The sequence below is a fragment of the Protopterus annectens genome, chromosome 7.part0, assembly GCF_019279795.1.
Source record: "Protopterus annectens isolate FY-2018-M chromosome 7.part0, PAN1.0, whole genome shotgun sequence".
NCBI classification, from domain to species: Eukaryota; Metazoa; Chordata; order Ceratodontiformes; family Protopteridae; genus Protopterus; species Protopterus annectens.
The window spans coordinates 192,070,402-192,095,757 of NC_056739.1; the positions used below are offsets into that span (position 1 = coordinate 192,070,402).

The 25,356-nt window shown below is 43.2% G+C and overlaps 1 protein-coding gene across 3 annotated transcripts in view; it reads right to left on the bottom strand.

The window, feature by feature from the left end:
- Nucleotides 1–25,356, bottom strand: part of KLHL12 (kelch like family member 12) — a 681,190-nt gene that overhangs the window by 203,791 nt on the left and 452,043 nt on the right. For all 3 annotated transcript variants that reach the window (XM_044076678.1, XM_044076681.1, XM_044076679.1), the window contains exon 8: nt 19,982–20,177. In XM_044076678.1, the coding sequence (XP_043932613.1) occupies nt 19,982–20,177 (196 nt within the window). The remainder of the gene's footprint in view (nt 1–19,981; nt 20,178–25,356) is intronic.

Sequence of the window (25,356 nt, forward strand, 5' to 3'; positions counted from 1 at the left end):
TTAGTGTTAAAATCTCCTAGAATTACTATGTTTTTATTGGAGTTTGTGCAGGATGTAACTACTTGGACTAGGCCTTTGAATTTATATGATGAGGAGGGTGGCAGCAGGTAGGTGACTGCTGTTCGAAAAGATTACTTTTAAAATAATATGCTTAGTCCAGTGGTCTTCCCTCCTTTTTTTTTTGCATTAAAAAATAAGCAGGTGGAAGAGTGCACAGCAATTAGTTTTACCGCCTCAGAGCACTTTGATGTCTGATTTTGTTCATGAGGGGAGTGCTATCTGTACGTAGTTTGCATGTCCATCCCCCATGAGTCTACAGTGTTTTTTAATAGGACCTCTGGTTTCCTTCAACATGTCAAAGGCATACCACAAATAAACTGTTAATCCTCAAAACTGCCTTCAGGACAGCCATAAGCCCGCTGAGTTCTGTAACAGGTTTTGCTCTCCTCCCAACCCTAACATGGATTGAGAGAGTAGTTAAAGAAATGAATGAATGAATGAATGAATGCTTTTTTAAGCATTGTTTAATCAGCATTAAGTGTATTGGAGAACAAAATCGATTTATCAGAGACACAATAACTACTGTGACAAACAAAAAAGAAAAGCAATCCCGCACTGTACAACCAGCTAACTATGCTGAATGTCGCATCAGTCATGTCATCACCGTTCTCTCAAAAGACTACAGTCTGATGTTGCTAGCCATATCCCCACATACACGCAAGTATTATGTGGCCCGAGTTCTGCATTTCAGTATGATGCAGACCTGATGTGATTTCAACCTTAGGCTGCCATCTGATGGGGTACATTGTAACGGGATGAGAAAAGCATTTATAGCAACAACATGCTGTCACTGACTTACAAGCACTCCGATTTCCTATCTTTTCACACTCTGGCAAGACTGACAGCTTGTCTTTTTCAATGGCACTCGAGTGGCTATCTCTTATGCAGCAATTTAAGTTACTTTTTAATACTGGGCTTTAAGATTAGCTTACATAAATGTTTGCCTATTAAGTGATAATTTAATAAAGGTGTCTAAAAAAACAGAAGCCTATATAGTACCTCTTTAAGACCCAAAACTGTAGCTCTATGCAAAATGATGGTTAGAAGCCTGGCCACAACATTAGTTTTAAACAAAAATGAAGTAAAGTTTTCCTGCTTTACTTCTGTCTCCTGCTTAAAAAAGTTTTTTTTTCCTATGCTCAGCATTGCGTCTGCATGCACATGTGCTACTGCTTTAAAAGTTTCCAGCCAAAACACGCATGCATAGCAACTTGATACCATAGCCAGGAATTCAAGAATTGAACTTGCAGGTACACACTACTAAAACGAGTAGTAATAGTGCAGGTACAAGCAGCTGGAAAGAGATCATCATCAGGTGTGTGTGTAAGAGAGAGAAAGAGAGAAATGCCCTAGTTAGTGACAGCAGTTTACTTAATTAAGTGATTTACTCAGGCTCAAACCCTGTGCCTTGGTACAGCAGGCAAAGCCTTAGTCCTCTACAGTGAACAATGTCCAGCAGAGTCTAAACCAAATGCCTGACAATTTGATAAATCACTGAGGATTACAGTCATTAGAGCTGGGTGAAATTCTCAGAAATAGGTATTCTGTCATTATTGGTTCCTACATTTTCTTTCACCGTTTTTAATGGAAAAAGATTCAAAACTATATCTTTTAAATGCTGTCTAACAAATGTTTTTGTATTAAACAAGAAATACATTAAAAACAATCTGGAAAGTGAATCAAAGAATACAGGCATTTATACATGGTCCTAAAAATGTATGCAGGGGCCTGTGGTTTGAAAATAGCCCGGGGACCAAGGTACTCTTAATCCACCATTGACTGGGTGCATTTTCAATAAATGTGAGTTTCAATCCATTTTCAATAAATGGGACTTTCAATGCATTTTCAATGAATGTGAGCTTCAAGGGACTAGAAGTTTATTGTTGCTCATGTTAAGTCTGTTTTCAAAGTGCACCTGTTTTGTTTTATTTAGCAAATGGCCATCAGTGCTTGTGCTACAAAATCTGAAAGCAGCGTTAGTGGCGCAACAGTCAGCATACTTGCCCTTGGTGCAGGAGACTGTGGGTTCAACTCCCAAACCAAGTAGAAGGATTGCTGACACTGCAGTGCAGCACAAGGGAGGGAGGTGCTGCACTCAAGTGTGTAGTCCTTCTACTTGAGATGGTGACAGCTGAAGTGAATGCAAAAGATCTCAAAACACCTACCAAAAAGACTGTGCCTGTGGTGCTTGCCAAGTACTATAGTACTCTCTAGCTTGTGTAAACTAGCAGGGAAAGATTCCCGACACCCTGGACAAATTTCTCCTAGTAGTACATATACAATCTCCTGTCTCCCCGAAAAGAGTCTACTAGCCAAGTGGACTAACCTGGTCAACAAACGGTAAATTAATTAAAAGTTTTAAATTAAATCCACATCTCTGTAATCACTTCAAAAGTAAAGAAGAAAACAGTATGCACACTGACATTTTTGAACACTGTTTATGTTGTGTGTGTGTGTGTGTGTGTGTGTGTGTGTGTGTGTGTGTGTATGTGTGTTTGTGTGTTTGTATGTATGTGTGTGTGTGTGTGTGTGTGTGTGTGGGGGGGGTAATGGGACATTGGAATGACTCCAGCTCAGGGTGAGTGCAAAGTTGTTTACTGGTCACTAATAATACTCAAATGACACAGTCAGCACTTATGTTTAAATCTTTAACTAGTCCTGTAAACAAAACTCTGTAATCTGACTAGAAAATTTGCATACTTCAAACTGTGAAATTATGTGATGTAGCCATAACTCCCAGCCTACATGACAATCACAGATTACGTGACAAATAGAGGAACACAATGATGACATAAGATTTTAACAAGACATAAGACTGTTGCTAGCTGGCTCTGTTTGCAAATGATATTATTTTATACATGACGAAATCCAAAAGGGACATTACAGTGTAACTGAACATTTTAAGACAGTTTCAAATCTTCTCAGGGTATAAAATTAATGAAGCTAAAACAATGGCAATAACTGTAAATTAAGTACCCACACACGAATTAGTCCAACAATATCCATATTTATGGGGACATGACAGAATGAAGTACTTAGGAGTATGGATTAGAAATGAGACTGTGGTGGCAGCTAAGGATATGTGGGAAGAGACTTAACAGAAGGTATTACAAAAATTTAGAAACTGCAAGTTTTGTTATATGGATATGGACACTAAGATGCAAGCCATTAAAATCTTTTTAATCCCTTTAGTCATATACACAGGTCAGGCATACTTTTATCAACCGGAGGAGAAGTTGTGGATAGCAATTAAAAAAGAGTTGAAGGATTTTATCTGGGAAGGAAAGACAGCAAGGGTCAAGTGGGATAAGCTGATTCTACCAAAAGAACAAGGTGGACTAGGATTATCTAATTCAAGGGTGTATTTTAGAGCAATGCAGTTAAGGCTGTTATGCATAGCACAAGCAGAAAACTGTAATTCAAAGTGGAGAGGAATGATGCTAACGCAGGGAGGAAGCTCAAGAAATAAGGAGAAATTGGGATTTTGGATGCAGACTCTTACGGAGAACAACCAAAATCATACAGAGTACTATATTCATAAAACAGTAGGGAGTATTCTAAGAACCAAACCAGCATGAGAATGGAGAAAAGAGATTTTGCCGATAGGGTTGACTGTGTTCAGGAATACAGAATTTATTGGAGAAAACTGGCAAAGGAACCAAGGTATTGGGAGCAAATAACTAGAAAGGGAAAGGTAATAGAATGGGAACAGGCCAAGAATTTGTTCGGACTGCAGGTTAGAGAATGCCTTCCCTAGCAAGGACTGATATCAGACTGTATGCAAAGAGAAAGAAATCAGGGACTCCTAAATGAAAGACCTGCACTGGTAGAGTTTTTAATAGAATCTAGAACAGAAGCTGCTGTTAAAAAAGGAATAATTAGTAAAGCATATAAAATATTGCATGATAACTATAAGAATCAATCAGAGGAGCTTAGAAAGGATTGGAAAGAGAGAGTGAACAAGCAAGTAATAAAGAGACAATAGGGGATATATTTATATCTCCCAAATATGCAACAAAGTCCAGAAGATTTAGGATCTTTATCTGGAAGTGTTTACATACATATTTTTATACCCCAAGTAGACTCCAAAGAATTTTTCCTCAGGTGGACAGCAAATGTTGGAGGTGTGACGGGCAAGAAAGAGGTAGCTGGGAACATTTTTTTGGGAGTGTAATGAGCTGACAGACTTTATGGAGGGACAGACTTTATGGATTCCCTGCAGACCGCTCTGTCACAGATGCTGGGTGAGCAGACTGGACTGACTGGGGAGATGATTTTTTTTGAGTTATACTACAGAATCGAACTACTGAGACATAGTAAAGCCTTGCCGAGTCTAACTATGGTGGCTGCCAAAAAAGCAATTACTAGAAAATGGAAACCAAAGTCTAGACCAACTTTACTAGAAGTAGTGAATATAGCAACAGAAATAAAACAACTGGAAATTGCATCTTTAGAAAAGGGAAGGAGCAAACTACATAGGAAAAAATGGGAATTGTGGGAATAATATATGCAGAGCAAGAACGATGTTTAAGAAGCAAGATTTGAATAATCTATATAATGCTGAACTGACAATGACTGGATGGTTCATAAGTGATGTATAATGTTTTCAACTGGAGTTATTTCAGTGGTGTCTGTGATGTAAACTGTTTGCAGCTTAAGTGATATCATTTTGCATGTTTTTCATTTACACAAATGTAAGACTGCCTTTGTCATATGTATAAATTTAATAAAGATGTTTGAGGCCGAAAAAAACAGAATATGTATGTGCCTTAAAAAAAAAAAAAGACACAGACTTGTTGAGGGAGAACATTTGGCATAATGGTTTAGGTCTTCACCTCTGATGCACAAGGTTCGATCCTGACCTCTGCCTAATGCCTGTTTGGAGTCTGCATGTTCTCCCTGTGTGCCTGTGGGGTTCTTACCACCTCTGAAAAATATGCTTAGTGTTTCATCTCAAACTCCCCAATTAATAGAGCTGTGGGCAGCAGCACAGACTCTACACAGTGCCCTTCAGGGGGAAGAGTTGTATAGTCCAACCACTTTGGGCAGCTACTGTGGTGCGCTGTATACTCAAGATAGGAAAACACAGATCACAAACTGCACGGTGTGGCAGGGCTAACCACTCAACAGTGTAAAATATGGCTCTAGGTGATTAGGTCATGTTGACTAATGTTACCAAATGGGCATGGGTATCACCAGATAAGTGGGTTGAAACAGAACTTGGATGAGGATGACATGATGATACGGAGGAGGCTGGACATCCTCTGTATCCAAGAGACATGATGGAAGGGCAAAGCACTAAAGGCACTTGGCTGGGGATCCAAAGTTTACTACTCAGGAGGTGGGCAGGCTAGAAATGGTCAGAAGGCAGTGAGGAATATCATCAGAATTAGTGACAGACTCATGGCAATCAGACTGCAGTGTAATGATAGGGCAGTATTCATAATCTCAACTTATGGTCCACAACAAGTGAGGAAAAGACTTCATTCATACAGTAGTTGCAGGACCTACTAGATAAAGCAGGACAAAATGAATTGCTGTTGAAAATGGGTGACTTGAACATACACATCGGGACAGAAAGAACAGGATATGAGGACTGTTTGGGTTTGTATGAGTGAAGCAACAAGAATAAAGAAGGAGACGTCATTCTAGACTTCTGCCTGGCAAATGACTTGATAGTAGCCAACTTGTGGTTCAGAAACAGAGACAGTAACAAGATCACATAAAACATGCAACTCAGGTGGACTTCCTCCTAGTAAAGAAAGGATACAGAGGTACAATCAGTACGCTTTCTGGCATCCGCAGTGAAACAATCGGTCCACAACATAAACGACTGGTTGTCATGATCGTCTGCAAGCAATGGTCAGAGCAGGCTCTAAGGTCATCAGAGACAAGGCTCAAGACCTGGAAGTTGACTGGAAAGAAAGCACAACAGTTCAAGGAATTACTCAGGGCTTCAGCACTCCCATAGAAGAGAAGGAAATAGATGGAGTTGAAGAAGAATGGCAGCCCCTCAACACATCATGCATGACGACTACAGAACAGATACATGGCCGACACAGGTATGGAAATAAGGTACACAAGGAAAGCTGGTGGTGGAATGCAGAAGTCCAGGAAGCCATCCAAAGAAAGAAAAGTACAGGAAAAAGTGGGAGATACAAAAGATGGACCAGGCTAGGAAGGAATACTGGTTGGCTAACAAAGAAGCTAAGAAAGGAGTTAGCCTGTCTAAACTTTGAGTTTCCCCGCCAAGAGTGGCATCGGTATCTGCAGTAGGAATGGGGAACGAGGAGCCTGCGACCTCGGGTACTGAAGACACTGGTAATGTAGTGTCATCGGTACTCAGGGGCTGCGTAGGTGCCTCGCTGAGCACCGGAGAACCGGTAGTCGGCCTTAGCGTGGTCTCAGTAGTCGGTGCGGACCTCGTATGTCGGTCCTTATCTTTGCGTCTTTTACTCAAAACTGGAGTCGGAGTATCCGACGACATAATATAATTAAATTTTTTTGCCAAAATAGTGAAGGGCGAACTCCGCCCGGCGCTTAATAGTGCGCTTGTTGAATCTAGCACAGAAACGGCAGGCCAAGACGTCGTGGTCTGGGCCTAAGCAAGGTATACAGAAAGAGTGGAAATCCTTATGCGGTATTTGCTTCCCACATGAAATGCAATTATTAACTTTGTCTGACATCGGTCTGAGGCAAGAAAAGTTTCCCCAACGGGGTACTGAGCTTTCAAGAAGACTTCGGCTGAAATATTTTTGTAATTCTCAGGAGCTGGCCGACCGGCACTTGCGAACTGCTTCTGCTTCGGGCACCGCGCGGCAAGAAAGACTGAAGAAGATGGCATCGGCTGCCTCTTTTATACCCCTGCCGCACTGACGTCAGGGAAGAAGCGACGACAACCGACGCCGGACCTAGACTTTGGAATTCGGCCGACCGAGGACCCGCCTGACGGCAGGATAACCCATCTGTAATGACTGCAGCTGTATGCACGATGAACATCAGGGCATTGGATGCACTCTACCAGTTTCTGGAAAGCGGCACAAAGAAACTATATCAGGTTGCAAAACAAAGACAGAAAGATAAAGAAGACAGTCAGACACCCTTCATAAGGGATGCCAGCAACAACCCGCTCATCAGTCCACAGGACATCAAAGGTAGATGAAAGGAATACTTCCAGCAGCTTCTTAATGAAAAAAAAACCCACAGAAGCTGTACTACCCCAGACACAGCCTGCAATGAGAGAAGAAGAGAAGCTCACCCTAGAAAAAGTAAGAATAGCAGTAAGGAAAAAGAAGTCAGGGAAAGCAGCAGGCTCAGGTGAGGTCACAGCAGATATGATTAATATGCTGGGTGAGATAAGGGAGAAATGGTTGCTGAGGGTACTCAGCAGTGTGGCATATGTCAGATGACTACAGAATAAGCATACTTGTGCCAGTGTACAAGAACATACGGGACATTCACAGCTGTGGGAAGTACAGAAGTATCAAACTCCTGTCACATTGCATAAAAGCTCTGGAGAGGGTGATTGATAAACGGATGCTCAGAGTAGTAGAAAGTAAAATGGGAGATGAGCAGTTCAGATTATGATCAGGATGCAGCACAACTGACCCAATGTTTGCAGTGAGACAAATGACTGAGAAGAAGCTAGAAATGAGGAAAGAGTCCAACTCGGAATTCCTAGACTTGGAGAAAGCACATGGCAGGGTCTCAAGAAAGCTAATTTGGGCAGTACCACTGTGGTTTGAAGTCTCATAAACACTGGTAGAATTAGTGCAAGCTTTGTTCAACGACCCAATGACTCAAGTATGAACTGTGTTTGATCTCAAACAGGGGTTTCCCAGTGGGAGTTGGTATGCGCCATGGTTGAGCTCTGAGCCTACTGCTGTTCAAATTGGTGATGGACTACATTTGCAAAAAGGTTGGAGGGGACAGACCAACAAAGTTGTGGTATGGAGATGATGAGGCATTAAAGGCAGACTGAGCAAGAACTTCAGCAAAGAATATGGGAATGGAATGCAAAACTGAAGGCACATGGTATGAAACAAAGTACAGATAAGACAGTGGTAATGGCAGCAAACTGGGAAAAATCAGAAGATGGTGAAAGATGTTAACAGTTTCTAGTGTCTGGGAAGGGTGGCTGACAAGAAGGCAGGTCTCAATGAAGAGGTCAAAGCTAGAATCAGATGGGTTGCAGCCAAGTGTGTCAGGTGTAGCATATGACAGAAGAATGTCAAAGAAGCTGAAAAGTAAAGTGTATGAAACAGTGGTGTGACTAGTACTACTGTACTGTTGCTGCTGTGTCTTTCGGCTTTTCCCGGTTCGAGGTCACCACAGCAGAACTCCGGTCCGCTAATGATTGGCAGTAGATTTTTACATGCCGAGTTGCCGGCCCTGATGCACAACCTTCAGCGAAAGTACGCCCATTCACACATGTCTTAACACAGTAGATGCGCTAGCTGAGAGTCAAACAGGACACCGTCTTATTGTGAGGCGACAACGCTACCGCAGCAGTATGGTACAGAAACCTGGGCAATGAAGGCAGAGCAGATGAGAAAGCTGGAGGGTGGTAGGATGCAAACTGTGGGACAGATGAAGCAATGAAGACATAAGAGCAGAAGCCAAAGTAGCTCCAATTGCAGAAAAGAACAAAGAGAACAGATTATGGTGGTTTGGGCAAATGTGCAGAAAACAATCTGGTGAAGAAGATTTGGGACAGACAGGAAGAAGGTAACAGGAAATGAGGGTGTCCAACAAAGAGGTGGATGGATTGTGTAAGTAAAGATCTGCAAACAGTCAGGCATGAGTGTTGAAGAAGGCAGGAGTGTGGCACGGAATCGAGAGAAATGATGATAGTTAACATGACACCCCGACCCCATGTAGAAAAAAGGGAAAAGGGATGATGATGATAAGCAGGATGACAGATTGTTGTGGAAAGAAACTTTAGAAAGCTTGGCATAGAAATAAGGGAAAGCACTACCTAAATTACATTTTTTTATACATGCCACTCCTTGAGCTGAAAATGACATTCACAAACAAATGTCCTTTACTGTGATTTACTGACATTTCTATATACAGTGCAGTATTCGATATTTTCCTGCTTGCACTTCCTTACTTTTTGGGCGCTTTTTTTTTTTTTTTAACAAAAAACTTTAGAAACTTTTTACTAAACCACAGCCCCACAAAAATTTAGTTTTTTCAGAAGTGACATTACCATTGAGTAACGTGAACTACATCCATAGACTTTAATGTGGCACCTCCACATATGCACAATGGTGCACCCATTAAAAGCCTATGGAAGCAACAGACACTCTTCTCTGCATATATCACTGAGGTTAAAGTTCCTTGTTGTTTGTCAGTGTAAGGAAACTGCAAATTTTTAAATTAATTCTATGCATTAATACAATGACCAAAATGTTTCATGATGGGAGAAAGTGGTGCTTAGGAGGTGCTGTAGTGTTAAGGGATGTTTCAGACCATCAGCAAATCATTTTAAGCTGTACCCCCACAAGACATACAGCTATTCCCTAACCAAAACTTAAGAAAGGGCAAACAAACTATTATCACTTCTGCTGCTTGACACACAAGTGGGAGCAGACACTGGCAGGAAATGAATTAATACAATTCCGCACTGGCTGAAGAAGCCGAATATGCTTCTCTCAGATAGCAGAAGTCACATGCCACCTTGACAAATACTCAAAATGCACTGCTCCTGCCCCAAAGAATTATTTTATATTACACGATTTTAAAGTATGAAGCTGAACTGCAAGGTCATGAAGAAGTTGCTTATTAAAGTATGAAGTTAGAATGATAGCATTTACTTAATCACTTAGTCAAACATAATGTACTGTTACTGTACCATCATAATGTCTGAAAACTCCTAGATGGCTTTGAAGTTTTGGTGTAAAATGCCCAAAGCAGGAAGAATCAAGTGTAAGAAGGGTTACAAAAAGTACAGTTGTGTACACTTACCATAAATGTAGATGTTCGAGTGTATTCACTGTTGCAGTCATCACACTTGGGTTATGTGCCTGCAGGTAGCCCTCAGTCGGCGCGAATACCAGAGTCTTGGGATTTGTGCATCGGATGCTGTCGCCTCATCCATGACGTCAGGTCGTCAGGGGTATAAAACATGCAGCTGACGCCATTACATCAGTTTTTCTTGCCCCAGATGTCAGGAGCCCCCAAATAGGAAGCAATCAAATGGTATGGAACACCTCCAGTAAAAAGTAAATACCATTTCCATACGATATGGGCAAAAAAGAGGATAAGTAGAAAGTATAGAAAGACAGGGGGCTGCAGGGAGGGTAAACAGGACTGCAACAGTGAATACACTCAAACATCTACATTTATGGTAAGTGTACACAAAGTTCAGTTGTGTACACTTACCTATAGCCGGCCTTAGGCATAGGTTAACTTGGTGGTCGCCTAGGGCGCTGCTGCAGTAGGGGCGCTTTTCCAGTATTTATTTGGTGTAAGTAGACTAGGATGGGGGCACTGGATGGTGTGGTGGGGGGCACCGTGCAGCCCTTTTGCCTAGGGCACCAGTTGACCTAAGGCCGTTCCTGCACTTACCATAAATGTTGATGTTCGAGTGTATTCACTGTTGCAGTCATTACATTTGGGTTATCCTGCTGGCAGGTTGCCCTCAGCCGGCCTGAATTCCAAAGTCTTGGGTCCTGCATCGGCTGCTGTCACCCTTTCCCTGACGTCAGGTCGTCAGGAGTATAAAAGAAGTAGCCAACGCCATTTTCTTCAGTTTTTCTTGCCCCAGATGTCAGGTGCCCCCAAAAAGGGTAGCCAAACTTTATATAAATACACCAATATAAATTTTACCTTCATCTATAAGCAAATATATCACATAGGTAGTATAAATCAGAGAAGGAAAGATAAGATCCAAAAGAAAAAAGGGGGAAGGGGGGTGGGTAACCTGTACTGCAACAGTGAATACACTCGAACATCTACATTTATGGTAAGTGTACACAACTGCACTATGTTCTTCGTGTTTCACTGTTGCAGTCATTACGTTTGGGTAGAGTCCTAAAGCTATGGTTGGAGGGGCTGGAACTAGACAGCAGTAGGAGCGACTATGAGGCCCTGCAGAACTGCAGTGGCAAAGCCTGCCCTGGATTTAGAGTAGAGTGGCAGATGATAATGCTTTGTAAAGGTGTGCACTGAACTCCAAGTAGCCGCCTCTAAAATGTCGCTGGTTGGTACTACCCTGAGAAAGGCTGCTGAAGTGGCTGCAGCTCTGGTGGAATGAGGCCTAATTCCCTTAGGCACTGGCTTGCCATGGTGTAAGTAGCAGAAACGAATACAGTGTCCTAACCACTTAGAAATAGTCTGTTTAGAGATAGGCTTTCCTTGTGATCCTGCAGCATACGCTACTAGTAATTGCTCTGTCTTCCTGAAAGCTTTGGTTCTGTCCAAGTAGAGTCTAAGTTGTTTGTGTATGTCCAAAGAATGAAGAATTCTTTCCCCCTTGTTCTGCGGATTTGGGTAAAAGATGGATGGCTTGGTTAAGCGCCACACTGGACACTACTTTAGGCATAAATGTGGGGTTTGTCCTCAGGGAGACCCTGTCTGGATGAGAAATGATAAAAGGTTCCACAGCCATGAGCGCCTGTAGCTCTGAAACTCGTCTTGCAGAAGTAATTGCTAAGAGCAGCGCTGTTTTCCAAGATAACTTCATGTCAGCAGTAGCCGCTGGCTCAAAAGGAGGTAGGGTGAGTTTTTCCAAGACATAGTTGAGGTCCCATGCAGGTATTGGTAGTCTCCTTGGGGGCCTTAAATTTCTGGCACCTCTGAGGTACTGCCTTAATAAAGGATGAGAAAAAAGTGGTGGCTCTGTATTGTAATGAGCTGAAATGGCAGAGGCATGAATTTTGATTGATGAAAAAGATAGGCCTTTGTTCAGCATCTCAGCTAAGTATTGCAAAATCTGAGGAATATTTGGTACCGCTGTATCAGTTCCTTGTGCCTGGTTCCAGGCACAGAATTTCTTCCATTTTCCAGCATAAGACTTTCTAGTACTAGGCCTTCTGGCTTCCAGCATGTCATCCATCACAGCTTTACTGAGAGGTGTTTTTTGTGTGACTACATTATCCGCCATCCTGCCAAGTTTAATGTCCTGAGTTGGCTGTGCATGATCTGATTGTTTTGCTGGGACAGTAGTCGAGGTATTTGAGGTAAGGTCTAAGCAGGGTATAGAGATAAGTTTCTTAGTATTGGATACCAGTACTGGCATGGCCAGTCTGGGGCAATCAGTATCATCCTTGGCTTCTCCTGTCTGACCTTTAGGAGCACCTTGGGGAGGAGAGGCAGTGGAGGAAAGGTATATACTGATAGTTTTTTCCAACTGAAAGATAGGGCGTCCACTTTCCATGCTTGTCCGTGATAAGTCCTTGTGCAGAATCATTTTAGTTGGTAGTTGTAAGGGGAGGCAAACAGATCTATGTCCGGGCATCCCCATTTCCTTGTTATCATGCTGAAGAGTTGTGGATCCAGCTTTCACTCGTGGGGATCCATGAGGTTTCTGCTTAGTTCATCTGCCAGAGTATTTTCCTTTCCTGGCAGGAATTGTGCCTGCAGATGAACTTGGTAAGTCAATGCTGTGTCCCACAAGGTCAGAGCTAGTCTGCAAAGGAGGTACAAATGTGTGCCCCCCTGCTTGTTTATGTACCACATGACCATGGTGTTGTCTGTCTTTATCAGTAGTTGTCCCAGATGTCCCTGGGCGGCACAGTGGTGCAGCGATTAATGCTGTCGCCTCACAGCAAGAGGTTCTCTGGTTCGATTCTCGGCTGGGGTGCCTTTTGTGTGGAGTTTGCATGTTCTCCCTGCGTTCGCGTGGGTTTCTTCCGGGTACTCCGGTTTCCTCCCACATTCTAAAGACATGCTTCTGGAGCATTTCTCCCCGGGCCTCCGCTGAAAACAGGATCTGTGGAACCTAGTCGGACTCCCGGTTAACAAATGTTAAATAAAAAAAAAATAAAAAAATGAAATAGGTCCTTGAAGGCTGTCAGGGCATTTTGAACAGCTAACATCTCTTTTTGATTGATATGTAGATGCATTTGGTTTGAGGACCATGTGCCCTGAATGCATCTTCCTGCTATGTGGGCTCCCCAGGCATGGTCTGATGCATCCATTGTTAGTGTCTGCCTGGCTGGAGGTAATGTGAATGGCTGTCCCTTGTTCTGGTGACAAGCCTTTGCCTACCATCGAAACTCCTGTTGCAGGCAGGGAATGAGAGTAATGACTGTTTCCAGGCTGTGGCAATGTTGTGTCCAGACACTTTTTAGGTACCATTGAAGTTTCCTCATATGCAGTCTTGCATATGGAATTAGTAGGATGCCATGAAGCCCAAAGCCTGCAGAAATTGTCTTGCAGATAACTGGGTCTTTGTTGCCAACATTCTGAAATAGGTAGTCAATTGCCTTTGTTTGTCTGGCGTGAGATAGGCCATCTGGGCAGTTGTATTCAAGCTTGTACCCAGGAATGTAATCTCTTGTGAGGGTAAGAGTTTTGACTTCTTTTTGTTGACTGTGTACCCAAGGCATGTTAGAAGTCTTTTGACGAATGCCAGATGTTGAAGAAGAATGTCCTTGTTCTCTGCTTGATTGAGACAGTCGTCCAAGTAAGGATATATTTGTATTCCTCTTTGTCTGCAGAATGCAATTACTGGTGCCAGGCACTTTGTAAAGACCCTGGACGCAGTAGATAAGCCAAAGGGCAGTGCAGAGAATTGGTAATGCATTGAACCTGCCTTGAATCTTAGGTATCTTCTGCATGGTTGCCTGATTGGAACATGCAGGTATGACTCTTTTAGGTCTAACAAGCCAAGCATTCTTGCCCAGCATGGGCAGAAGCTGCTGCAAAGTCAACATTTTGAATTTTGGAATATCCAGGAAAGTGTTCAGAAGAGATAGGTCCAGTATTGGGTCTCCAGGCTTTGCCCTTTCTGGGTACCAAGAACAGTCTTGAGTAAAATCCTTGTCCCTGCTCTTGCTCTGGTACTTGTTGAATGGTCCCCACGTCCATGAGGGATGAGACTTGTTTTTGTGCCTCTGCCCATTGATTTTTTTGGCAGATCTGGCCAGCCGTTTGCCTTTGGCAGAGTATGGAAATGGAACTTGTAGCCCTTGTCCTGGGTTATGATGTGTCAATTTTGAGCAAAAAGTGCTAATTTTCCCCCTAAGGGTGCTGACAGAAGATAAGTGCTTAGTGCAGGCAGGGAGAAGTCACTGAGACTGTTTTCTGTATGTTTGTGTTCTATCTTCTCCAGCTTTGGAGGTAGAAGCAACCCACTTGCTTGGGCCTGTAAGAACCTTGCGCCTGGGATCTGCCCCTAGGGCATCTGGTTCTGCCCCTTTGAGGTATGTCTGACACAGGAAAGGACCAATTTTTTGTAGGCCAGTGTCTACTAAACCTAGGTGGCTGCACTTGTAAAAAATCTTTGACAGTTTACATAGATTTAGCTTTGTCCTTCATTTCCTTTAACACCTCTTCTGCCTTAACACCAAACAAAATATCATGCTGTAAAGGTGCATCCAGTAATTTAACTTCAACATGGTCAGGCAGATTTTGTTCCTTTAACCAAGCATGCCTCCTAATTACAGACCCCGTAGCTGCGGCCCTGCAGGAGGCCTCCAAAGAATCAAAACAACATTGCATGGTATGTTTTCCAACTTGTTTTGCTGCATACAATAAATCCTGCATTTCCTTGTTTTCTGCACATTCAGAGTTTAACAACATTTTCTGTTTAAGCAATCCCATGACACGTTGCTGATACTTAAGCATATGAAATTGACAGTTTAAAGCCCTTACAATGTGTAAACCTTTTTTCCCCTTCTATCCAGTGCCCTAGAATCTCTGTCAGAGGGGGTTGGTTTTTTGCCATGGACGCCTTAACTCCCTTTGGACCCTGTGAAATAGTTTCTGGTCAACAGTAGGGTTTTTAAAAAGAAATTTGTGTGAGTCAGGAACCCTGTAACATCTGTCAGGCTTAACAGGGGCTGGGGGTAAGGAGTCAGGGGTCAGGCTAGACTCCGAAAACACATCATCTACAATGTCTAACACAGGTAGAATGGCTAGAGGCCTGTGCTGAGGTAGTAAAAGAAAATCCCTGAGCCTCTTTTTAGATTCAGAAAAATCTTGGCTCTCCCAGTGGAAATGCTCCTTCATGGTATGCAAGGTTTCCCCAAAGGAATAGTCCTCAGGAGGAGATGTTGAAGGTATAGATTTCTTCAGCATCAGAATCCTCTTAGGGGGGAAGAGAATATTCCTGATCAGAAGAGGAATCAGAAGAAATAGAAACCTGATCTGAAGATTCATAGTCAGTGTCTTGCCTAGGCCTCTTATCAGGAGGGGGATGGGAACCCCTGATCAAGGTAATCAAGTCTTTGGCCATCTTGAGCATCTGTTTTTTGGGCATAGAGGCCTGTCCACGTGGCTCTTCAGTTTGTTTCCTTGCTTTAGAAGGTGCTTTAGTCTTTGTCTTTGAAGCGGAGGTTGTTTTAATGTAAAGATGTTTAGGTCTGAATACACCCTCAGAAGCCGGTACCTGCTCAGCGGCAACGGACCCAACTGAGGGATTAGTGTCTGAGGCTCCAATACCTTGAGTATCCAGCGGCATGGTTGACTCCACGTGGGAATCGTTAGCGGCCTGTGACTCTAAAGTAGCGGGCGTCAGGGGCTGCGAAAGCACCTCGCTGAGAACCGGCGATCCGAAGACTGGCTTAGGAGAAGCTTCGTTGTCGGTTTTGGGCCTCGGATGTTTTTCTCTATCCTTGTCTTTGCGTTTTTCATAAACTCCGGTAGTTGGATGGCTATCCGACGACATTTCAGGATAATTAAACTGGCGTCCAAAATAGTTTAAAGCAAAATCATACCGATGCTTAATAGTGCGTTGGTTAAATCTAGCACAAAACTGACAACTAGTAACGTGATCAGGGCTTGGCAAGGAATACAGTAAGAATGAAAATCCTTATGAGGTATTTGCTTACCACAAGAAATACAATTATTAACTTTTTCTGACATCGGTCTGGAGCAAGAAAAAAGTTTCCCCAACGGGGTACTTAGCTTTATTGAAGACTTCAGATCTGAAACTTGAACACGAAAATCTCAGGAGTCGGCCAACCGGCACTTGTGAACTACTTCTGCTTCGGGCACCGCGCGGCAAGAAAGACTGAAGAAAATGGCGTCGGCTACTTCTTTTATACCCCTAATGACCTGACGTCAGGGAAGGGGCGACAGCAGCCGACGCAGGACCCAAGACTTTGGAATTCAGGCCGGCTGAGGGCAACCTGCCAGCAGGATAACCCAAATGTAATGACTGCAACAATGAAACACGAAAAACATCTCTCCTATGTTCTTCATGTTTCACTGTTGCAGTCATCACACTTGGGTTGATTCCCAAAGCTGAGGAAGGGTGGAGGCAGTAAAGAAGTAGTAGGGCTGGCTAGCAGGCCTTGTAAGACTGCTGTGGCAAATCCAGCTCTGGATTTAAAAAAGACAGGTAAGTGGTAATGCTTGGTGAAGGTGTGTACAGAACTCCAGGTTGCAGCTTCCAGGATGCCCCTGGTAGGGGACTCCCCTGAGAAAAGCTGTAGAGGTTGAGGTAAACCTAGTGGAATGAGGCCTGATCACCTGTGGGGTAGGTTTTCCATGGTGTTTGTAGCAGAAATGGATGTAGTGTGCTATCCATTTAGAAATGGCTTGTTTCAAAATGGCCTTGTCCTCTACCCCTGTAGCAAAGCTGACTAGTAGCTGGTCAGATTTTCTGAAAAGTTTTGTCCTGTCAAGGTAGAACCTGAGCTGCCTGTACACATCCAAGGAGTGCAGGATCCTTTCTCCTCTATTCTGAGGATTAGGAAAAAAGTTGGCAAATTGATGGATTGGTTTAAAGCCACACTGGATACCACCTTGGGCATAAAAGCTGGGTTAGCCCTGAGGGAAACCCTGTCCGCATGGAAGATAATGAAGGGTTCCACAGCCATAATGGCCTGTAACTCAGACACTCTTCTTGCTGAAGTGATGGCTAGCAGTAAGGCTGTTTTCCAAGAGAGGAATTTTAACTCTGCTGTAGCAGCAGGATCAAAAGGGGGAAGCGTGAGCTTCTCTAGTACAAAATTAAGGTCCCAGGCAGGAGTGGGAGCTCTCCTTGGGGGGGTCTTAAATTGTTAGCTCCTCTTAGGAACTGTTTGATCAGAGGGTGAAAGAAGAGGGGTGGCTCAGTATTGTAACGAGCTGAGATGGCAGAGGCATGAATCTTAATTGATGAGTAGGATAGGCCTTTGTGGTGCAGCTCTGCTAGGTAATCTAGGATTTGAGGCAAGGAGGGCACAGCTGTGTCCTTCCCTTGAGACTGGCTCCACGAACAGTATCTATTCCATTTTTCTGAATAGGATTTTCTAGTACTGGGCCTCCTGGCCTCAAGGATAACATCCAGCACCTGTTTGCTGAGGGTTGTTGGTGATGTATTCAGGGAATAAGCCAGGCTGCCAGGTTCAGGGTTTGCAGCTGAGGATGCAAAATCTGTCCCTCCTGCTGGGACAGCAGAGAGGGGGGCTGATGTAGGTGCCAGGGTGGCACTGCTGTCAGACAGCGCAGGAGTGGGTAACAGTGCTGGCGTGGCCAGTCTGGTGCAATAAGGATTGTCCTTGGCCTGTCCTCTTTGATCTTGAGGAGTACTTTTGGAAGGAGGGGCAGAGGGGGAAAGGCATAGATTGAGAGGTTTTCCCATGTGAAGGATAGGGCATCCACTTTCCAAGCTTGGCTGTGGGAATTCCGGTGCAAAATTTGGTTAGTTGATGGTTTTGGGGGGACGCAAAGAGGTCCACCTGTGTATTAGAAGTTTGAATGAGTTTGGTTCCAGTTTCCACTCGTGTGGTTACATTCGATTTCTGCTTCAGTCATCTGCCAGTGAATTGTGTTTGCCTGGCAGGAACTGAGCTTGCAGGTGCACTTGGTTGCTTAAGGCTGTGTTCCACACAGCCATGGCTAACCTGCAGAGTGGGTAGAAGTGAGTTCCTCCTGCTTGCTTATGTACCACATAACTATGGTGTTGTCTGTCTTTATCAGGAGTTGTCCTGGCAGGATAAGGTATTTGAAGGCTGTCAGTGCATTCTGTACAGCTAACATTTCTTTTTGATTGATATGCAGGTGAATTTGTCCTGGGCTCCATTTGCCTTGAATGCATTTGCCTGTCATGTGAGCCCCCCATGCACAGTCTGAGAGTCAGACAACGAAACATTTTTAAAAGAAATGTACTTCCTGGCTGGGATGTTTTTAGAAAGAGGTTATCCACTAAGACTTCTACTGAATACGAGACGTGAGGTTGTACGTAAAAGATCAACTTCTATCTCCCCTATACTGACATTGAGTGTCAATGTAGAATCTGTAAATAAAAAAAGAAAACTCTGATGTATTTATTTTGAAATACAATTCCTTAAGTTCATCTTTGACAGAGGTGATAAATAGGACATGGCAGGTATGTCTGGACAATAGTACCAAAGAAAGGTTGGGGTGTCAACCCAAGGTTGTTTTTAGTAGGGGGAAGAATGTTAAGAATATACTAGAAGGGGACAATTTTAGATGGCACAACTCAATTATGTACAAGTACATATTAACAATGGGCCATATGTGGCAATACATGGTTATGACTACACCCTTTCATGCCCAGGAAGATGCAGTTATAACACAACTATTCTGGTATATGTAGCAACGTGTGTCAGCTGTCATGCCTTCTATGTGAGCAAAACAATTCGTAGACTCAAAGATAGAATTGCTGAACTTCTGAGAGCTATTAAAACGAGAAATGTACACAATGCATTGTTTGGACATAGCATAGTTTGTTCTAACTTTAAGAAATTCATTTTTTTCGTTATAGACCGTGTCCCACCAAGTGACACGGGAGGTGATGACAAACTTATGGTGGAAAACAAAGAATTTAGGTGGCAGCTTAGGCTTAATGCCACACAGCCACCAGGTTTAAATGAGGGTACCTCATTCATCTCAGTTTTGAAACAAAGAGCTAATGTTATTTAGTGTTTTTTATACAATTTCTTATGGTGTTTGTATTACTTCAATATATTAGCTGCCTCATGAACATTTATGTTAGTAATATGTACAAAATAAGATTTGATTTTAAAGTGGGCTACTATACAATATTACATTATTTTACTTTATGTAACAATAATATAGTTTTTAAATGGTTATAGGTACCATCTAAGCACGTTTTGCATTTGCATTTACATACTGAATGATATTTAATGATATTTAAATTTCTGCTTTTAGGATTGGTCAACACTTTGATTGATGCAACTATATAAATCATTAGATTTGTGTTATCCAATGACTCTGAAGAAGCCAAATTCTTGGCAAAAGCGCTTAGCCGTTGGAACATTATGTGAAGAATAAAGTCGGAGTGTTTTCAGCTGGCTCTTGGGATTATTTGTTTTTACTAAAAGGCAATTCATGTCTACCATTTAGGATTTAGAAGACTGTTTGTGCAGAGCAGTGCCATGTACATATTAAAAAGACACAAATTTACCATAATAAATTAATACTTGCGGATATATCCATGTTATGTGGGAATATATCGCTGAAGGCCCCTCATCTGAAGTTTGCTAAAGACCCCAAACTGACTGCTATACCAGTGACTATGTCTAAAACACATAGGAAGCAAACATTACATACTGGATAGGAATTTACTGAAATACAACTATGAATTGACAGCATAGCGCCAGACTGTTTAAAAAGAATGCAGAAGAACTACATTTTAGTTTGATTTTTGCCTGTGTTTTAGCCTTCATTTGTGGTGTCATTCTTACACTCAAATAGTGCTTTCACACATTACAGAGAATACAACTTAATCTTATTTTTACCATAAACTACAGAAATAATACAATATGAACTGCCCTACCTCCAAGGGTAGTTGCACCAGCTAGGCCTCGCCGAACATTCATTGGAGCAACAGTGTACCACACCCCATCTTCATCTGCTGTATAATCCAAACATTCGACGGAACTGAGGCGGGACCGTCCATCATAGCCACCAATCACATAGATCCGATCATGAAGGGATACTGTAGCAACATATCGCCTCTTCCTAGTGATACTCTAGTAAAAAGAAATTGTAAAGCTTTAGTCCCAGTTATTTTTCCCTAACACATTACTGACTGCCTATTCCACAGATTTGCTTCTCAACTTGCTAGTGGAGCTAGAAGTTAACTAAGCAGGCTTTTGAAAAACTACCACACATATGGCAAAGAAACAGCATTAGAATACATACCATGGTGTTATTCTGGGTTTAACACTGACTTAAAAAAAGAAAAGAAAAAGAGAAAAAAAATGATGACAAGAGAAATCCACCCAAAATAAATTACAGGTAACTTACAGGTAATAAACTGTGTACTTAGAACTAGAGACACTCTAATGTCAACTACACTTTTAGGTAAGGAAACAATGACTGCATAGTGCTTAGTAATAACCAGCATTTTAAATGCCAGACAAGAACTGATTTGTGGCTAGTGCATTACAACACCACAAGAGTGATATGGTCATAACAAGACTTTCCTGCAAACATCCTGGCTGCAGAACTGTTCTACCACAGTCATTATGTTTATTTCAAAATCACAAACCTCAAGGCACATGGTACTGCAATAATTAAGATAGGATGACAGCAGTGCAAGAACCGTTGTTCCTGGCCAGACCATAGTATCAGGTATTTAACCCTCGCGATGCCCCAAAGATTTGTTACCTAGCCCTTCAGCGTCAACAAACTATCTATGAACACTCTAAGATTCCACCACATCTACGCAGCAAATACCAGCCTATCATCCAAATAAAGAAAGAAATGGGCTAAATAGGTAATCTTGGAAAATTGAACACAGGTGTACATAATCAGTGCCCAATTATTCCCTAGATTTAGCTTTAGAAGACTCTAATGTAACTAGCTTAAAAAGAATCCAAGCAGGCTACCAAACAATAAAATCAAACATCTGTTCCTGACAGAAGAGGTAAAGCTGATCATCATCAGCATACCAAAGATACTGTACACCTTTCCCCAGCAAAGACCTGAGTGAAAGTATATACCTTATGCACAGCAATGGCTCCAGAAATGAAACCTGACCAGCTCCATAACTCAGAAAATGGCTGGAAAAAGAATTAACTCCAAATACCACTTTCTGGGAGCTCCCTGCCAGGTAAGTGGTAAATCAGGCAAGGACTGAATAAAGTCCAGAGTGAGCTTGCAGGTGTTCAAAAAGAACCCTGTGATCCACTGTGTCAAATGCAAAACAGAGATCAAAAAAGGACAAAGACAAAATACAATTGATAGTCTACTGCCCAAAGACATAATTCATAAATTATACAAGGGCAGTCTCAGTAATGTCTGACTAATGAAGGTCCACGAGGCCAGTCAATGTTAAAAGACCATACAAATGTCTGTAAACCACCATGGGTTAGAAGCTGGGTGATAATTCTCCAGAGTAAGAGGCTCTAAGGAAGGCCCCTTAGAATAAGGTGCAACAAACACTTTTAATGAAACTGGAAACATCAAGTTCCATAATGAAACCAAAACAAACTGGAAAAATCATTGGATTGGAAACCACCAAGAATGCTGAAATTAACTTTGGAAGATCAGGGTGCAGCCCAAAAAGAGTAAATTGGGAAATGCAGCCATACTTACTGTCTCTTCATATTTAACACATACAATCTGGTCAAGACAAAGTACTGTTATGCAAGTAAACTTACCATAACAGCAGATGTTCAAATGACCACTGCTGCAGCAACTTTAGCTATACGGGTTGAATCCTGCCAAAACTTACTTTTACTCAGCTCAGCTCAAGCTGACTAATGGTTTGGGAGTGAGGAAGGTGCCCTGAAAGTCTTGGAAGCTTATCGGATGTTTAATTCTTAGCAGAGTTCAACCAATATAGTTAAGGCTACTGCAGCAGTGATCAAATGAAGAATATCTCAAGGGAATCTGCAACCTGGTCCTCAAAAAGAGAGGAACACAAAGTGTGTGCAACTTTAGGTACATTCCACACCAACAGACACCAAAGGGTTAACTGTAATGAAAATAGTGAGCTGTATGGTGAGCACTTTCTCTGTATTCTCTGGCCTTGTGCTGACCAAGAAATATTAAAAAACTTTTAGTTATGTACTTACCATAACTTTAGATGTTTGGGATCCATCTCGCCTACATTCTGTACTGATGGGTTCGGAGCCGATCCTTGGCTCCGACTCGGCACGCTATGCTATAGAGTGAAGCCTCTTATTTGGCTGAGCTATTCTATATCCCAGGATGCACCACCACTACTTCCCCAGATCTTGTTTGTCCGCACTCATGCACACACACATAACTGTTTATATAACATTGCCAGATGTTTCAAGATGAAACGATAGTACTCGGACCGTCCAGTCTCTTCTGATCTCCAAGGCAGGGGGAAGGAGGGTGGGTTATTAGGAATGTAGGCGAGATGGATCCCAAACATCTAAAGTTATGGTAAGTACATAACTAATAGATGTTATGTGATCCTATCTCGCCTACATTCTGTACTGATGGGACAGCGTCCCTAGCACCTGATTCCTGGGTGGCTCACTGGAAAACACTCCTGAGAACTGTGGAACCAAATGAAGCTCGCCCCCGAGATGCCACATCCAATTTGTAGTGGGAAATGAAGGTGTGCGGAGAAGACCACATAGCCGCAGCACAAATGTCGCTAATGGCAAGCTTAGAATGGAATGCTATTGAAGTAGCCATAGCTCTTGTAGAGTGAGCTTTGACAGAGGTTGTAAGCTCTTTATTAGAAGAGGAATAAGCCTGACTAATACAGTCCCTGATCCACTTGGCAATAGTGACCTTTGTGACGGCTTTGCCCAATTTATTGTCCAAAAAGGACACAAACAATTGATCTGTTTTCCATGTTTGTTGGGTCCTATCTAAATAAAATCGCAATTGTCTGTGAACATCCAATGTGTGGAAGATGTATTCTGCTTTGTTTGAGTACTTTGGGAAGAAAACTGGCAGTTCTAATGACTGTTGCAGGCAAAAACTGGAACAAACTTTAGGGACAAAGGATGGGTTAGGCCTGAGGGATACTCTATCTTTGTGAAAAACCAGGTACGGTGGTTTGACAGATAGAGCTTGAAGCTCTGAAACCCTTCTGGCTGAAGTAATCGCGACCAGAAAGGCAGTTTTCAAAGAAAGAAATTTCAAATCACAGGTTGCTGCCGGTTCGAAGGGGGAGGAGGTTAAGGCACGTAATACCACATCCAGATCCCACGGAGGAGCAGGATGAGAAATCGGAGGTCGTAAAAGTGCAGCACCTTTTATGAAGGTTTTACACAATCTGTTGCTCATCAAAGGTGGGTTTATAGATTCATGAAAATTGGAAATAGCTGCCAATTGGACCTTGATGGTAGAGACTGAAGAACCTTGATTGAATAGGGAAGTTAGAAATTTCAGGACTTCTGACACCGGGACAGTGATGGGATCTAGACCCCGGAGTTGAGCCCAAATAGCAAATCTCTTCCATTAGCTAGTAAAAACTTTCGTAGTGGGAGACATGTGGGCCGAGGATAAGATACGATGACTTCGGTCTAAAGTATGATTTCTGACTATAGTCGGAAGAGGAGGAGCCAAGCTGTTAACTTCAAAGAGTGAAGGGACCGATGGAGTTGTCCCGACTAATGAATTAATAGGTCCGGGATCTGATCCAGGAACCATGGACTGTCCAGAGCATACTTCCGAAGATAGGGAAACCATACCTGACGAGGCCAGTAAGGGGCAACTAGAATCATTTTGCTCCCTGAGTGAGTCGCCTTTTGGATCACTCTGGGAAGGAGGGGAACCGGAGGGAAGGCGTAAAGCAAGCCGGTGGGCCAAGGATGGGCTAGGGCGTCCATGGGAATCTCCCCCGGAGCTGGAGTGAGAGAGAAGAATTTTCTGCACTTCGCGTTCAGAGGGGTTGCGAAAAGGTCGCAACAAGGAGTTCCCCATCTGCTGAAGATCTGAGTTGCCACTGCATCATTCAGAGACCACTCGTGAGGAGAGAGAATAGTTCTGCTTAGTCTGTCGGCTATCACGTTGGATTTCCCAGGGATATTATTCGCTACCAGAAAACGTCTGGTCGCCACTGCCCATTCCCAAACTCTCATGGCCTCTCTGCAAAGGGGGTAGGATCTGGTCCCTCCCTGTTTGTTCAGATACCAGACTACTGACATGTTGTCGGACTGAATGGCGATTACGCCCTGAGGGAGGTAATCGTAGAGGGCTTGTAGAGATAGAAGCACCGCCCTCATTTCTAGAATGTTGATGTGAAGGAGACTCTCGTCGGAATGCCAATTGCCTTGGACTGACCTGCCCAGGTAATGCCCCCCCCACCCCATCTGGGAGGCGTCCGTCGTCAATGTGGCCGTAGGAGGAGGTGGAACAAAGGGTCGTCCCTGATCCAGATTGGAGGACACCAGCCACCAGCGGAGGTCCTGTTTGCAGGTTTCCGTGATCCGTATGAGGTGACTGAGAGGGAGATCCTGAAAGGACCACTGGGTCGATAGGAGCCACTGGAGAATTCTCATATGCAATCTTGCTAAGGGGACTAGGAGAACAGTGGCTGACATGGAGCCTAATAGCTGCAGGACCATCCTGGCTGGGGCTTTGGATTTGAGAAGCAAGGCTCGGACTTGAGCCTGTATAGTCTGTATCCTTTCTGTAGGAAGACAGACCCGCATTTGGTTTGAGTCTATCTCTACTCCGATGAACCTTATGCGCTGAGATGGCAGCAACACAGACTTTGGCCAATTGAAGGTGATTCCAAGGGAAGTGCCTAGTGATATGGTGGCTGCTAGGTTCTGCAATAGTAGACGCCTGGAGGTGGCAGTCAGGAGCCAGTCGTCCAGATACGGAAACACCTGGAATCCTAGACTCCTCAGGTGAGCAGTCATGACCGCCAAACATTTGGTGAACACCCTGGGGGCTGTGGTGAGACCAAAGGGCAGTGCGCAGAACTGAAAATGACTGTCTCCCAGGCTGAAGCGCAAATGTCTCCTGGACGCCTGATCTATCAGGATGTGATAATAGGCGTCCTTGAGATCTATGGAGCACATCCAAACACCTTTCTCCAGCAGTGGGAGAATGGATTGTAAGGTGACCATTCGGAACTTGGACTTCTTGACTGAACGATTTAGGTTGCTGAGATCCAAAATGGGCCTCAAGTCCCCGGTCTTTTTTGGCACCAAAAAGAATCTTGAGTAAGTCCCTAATCCGATCTGGTCTGCGGGGACCGGTTGGATG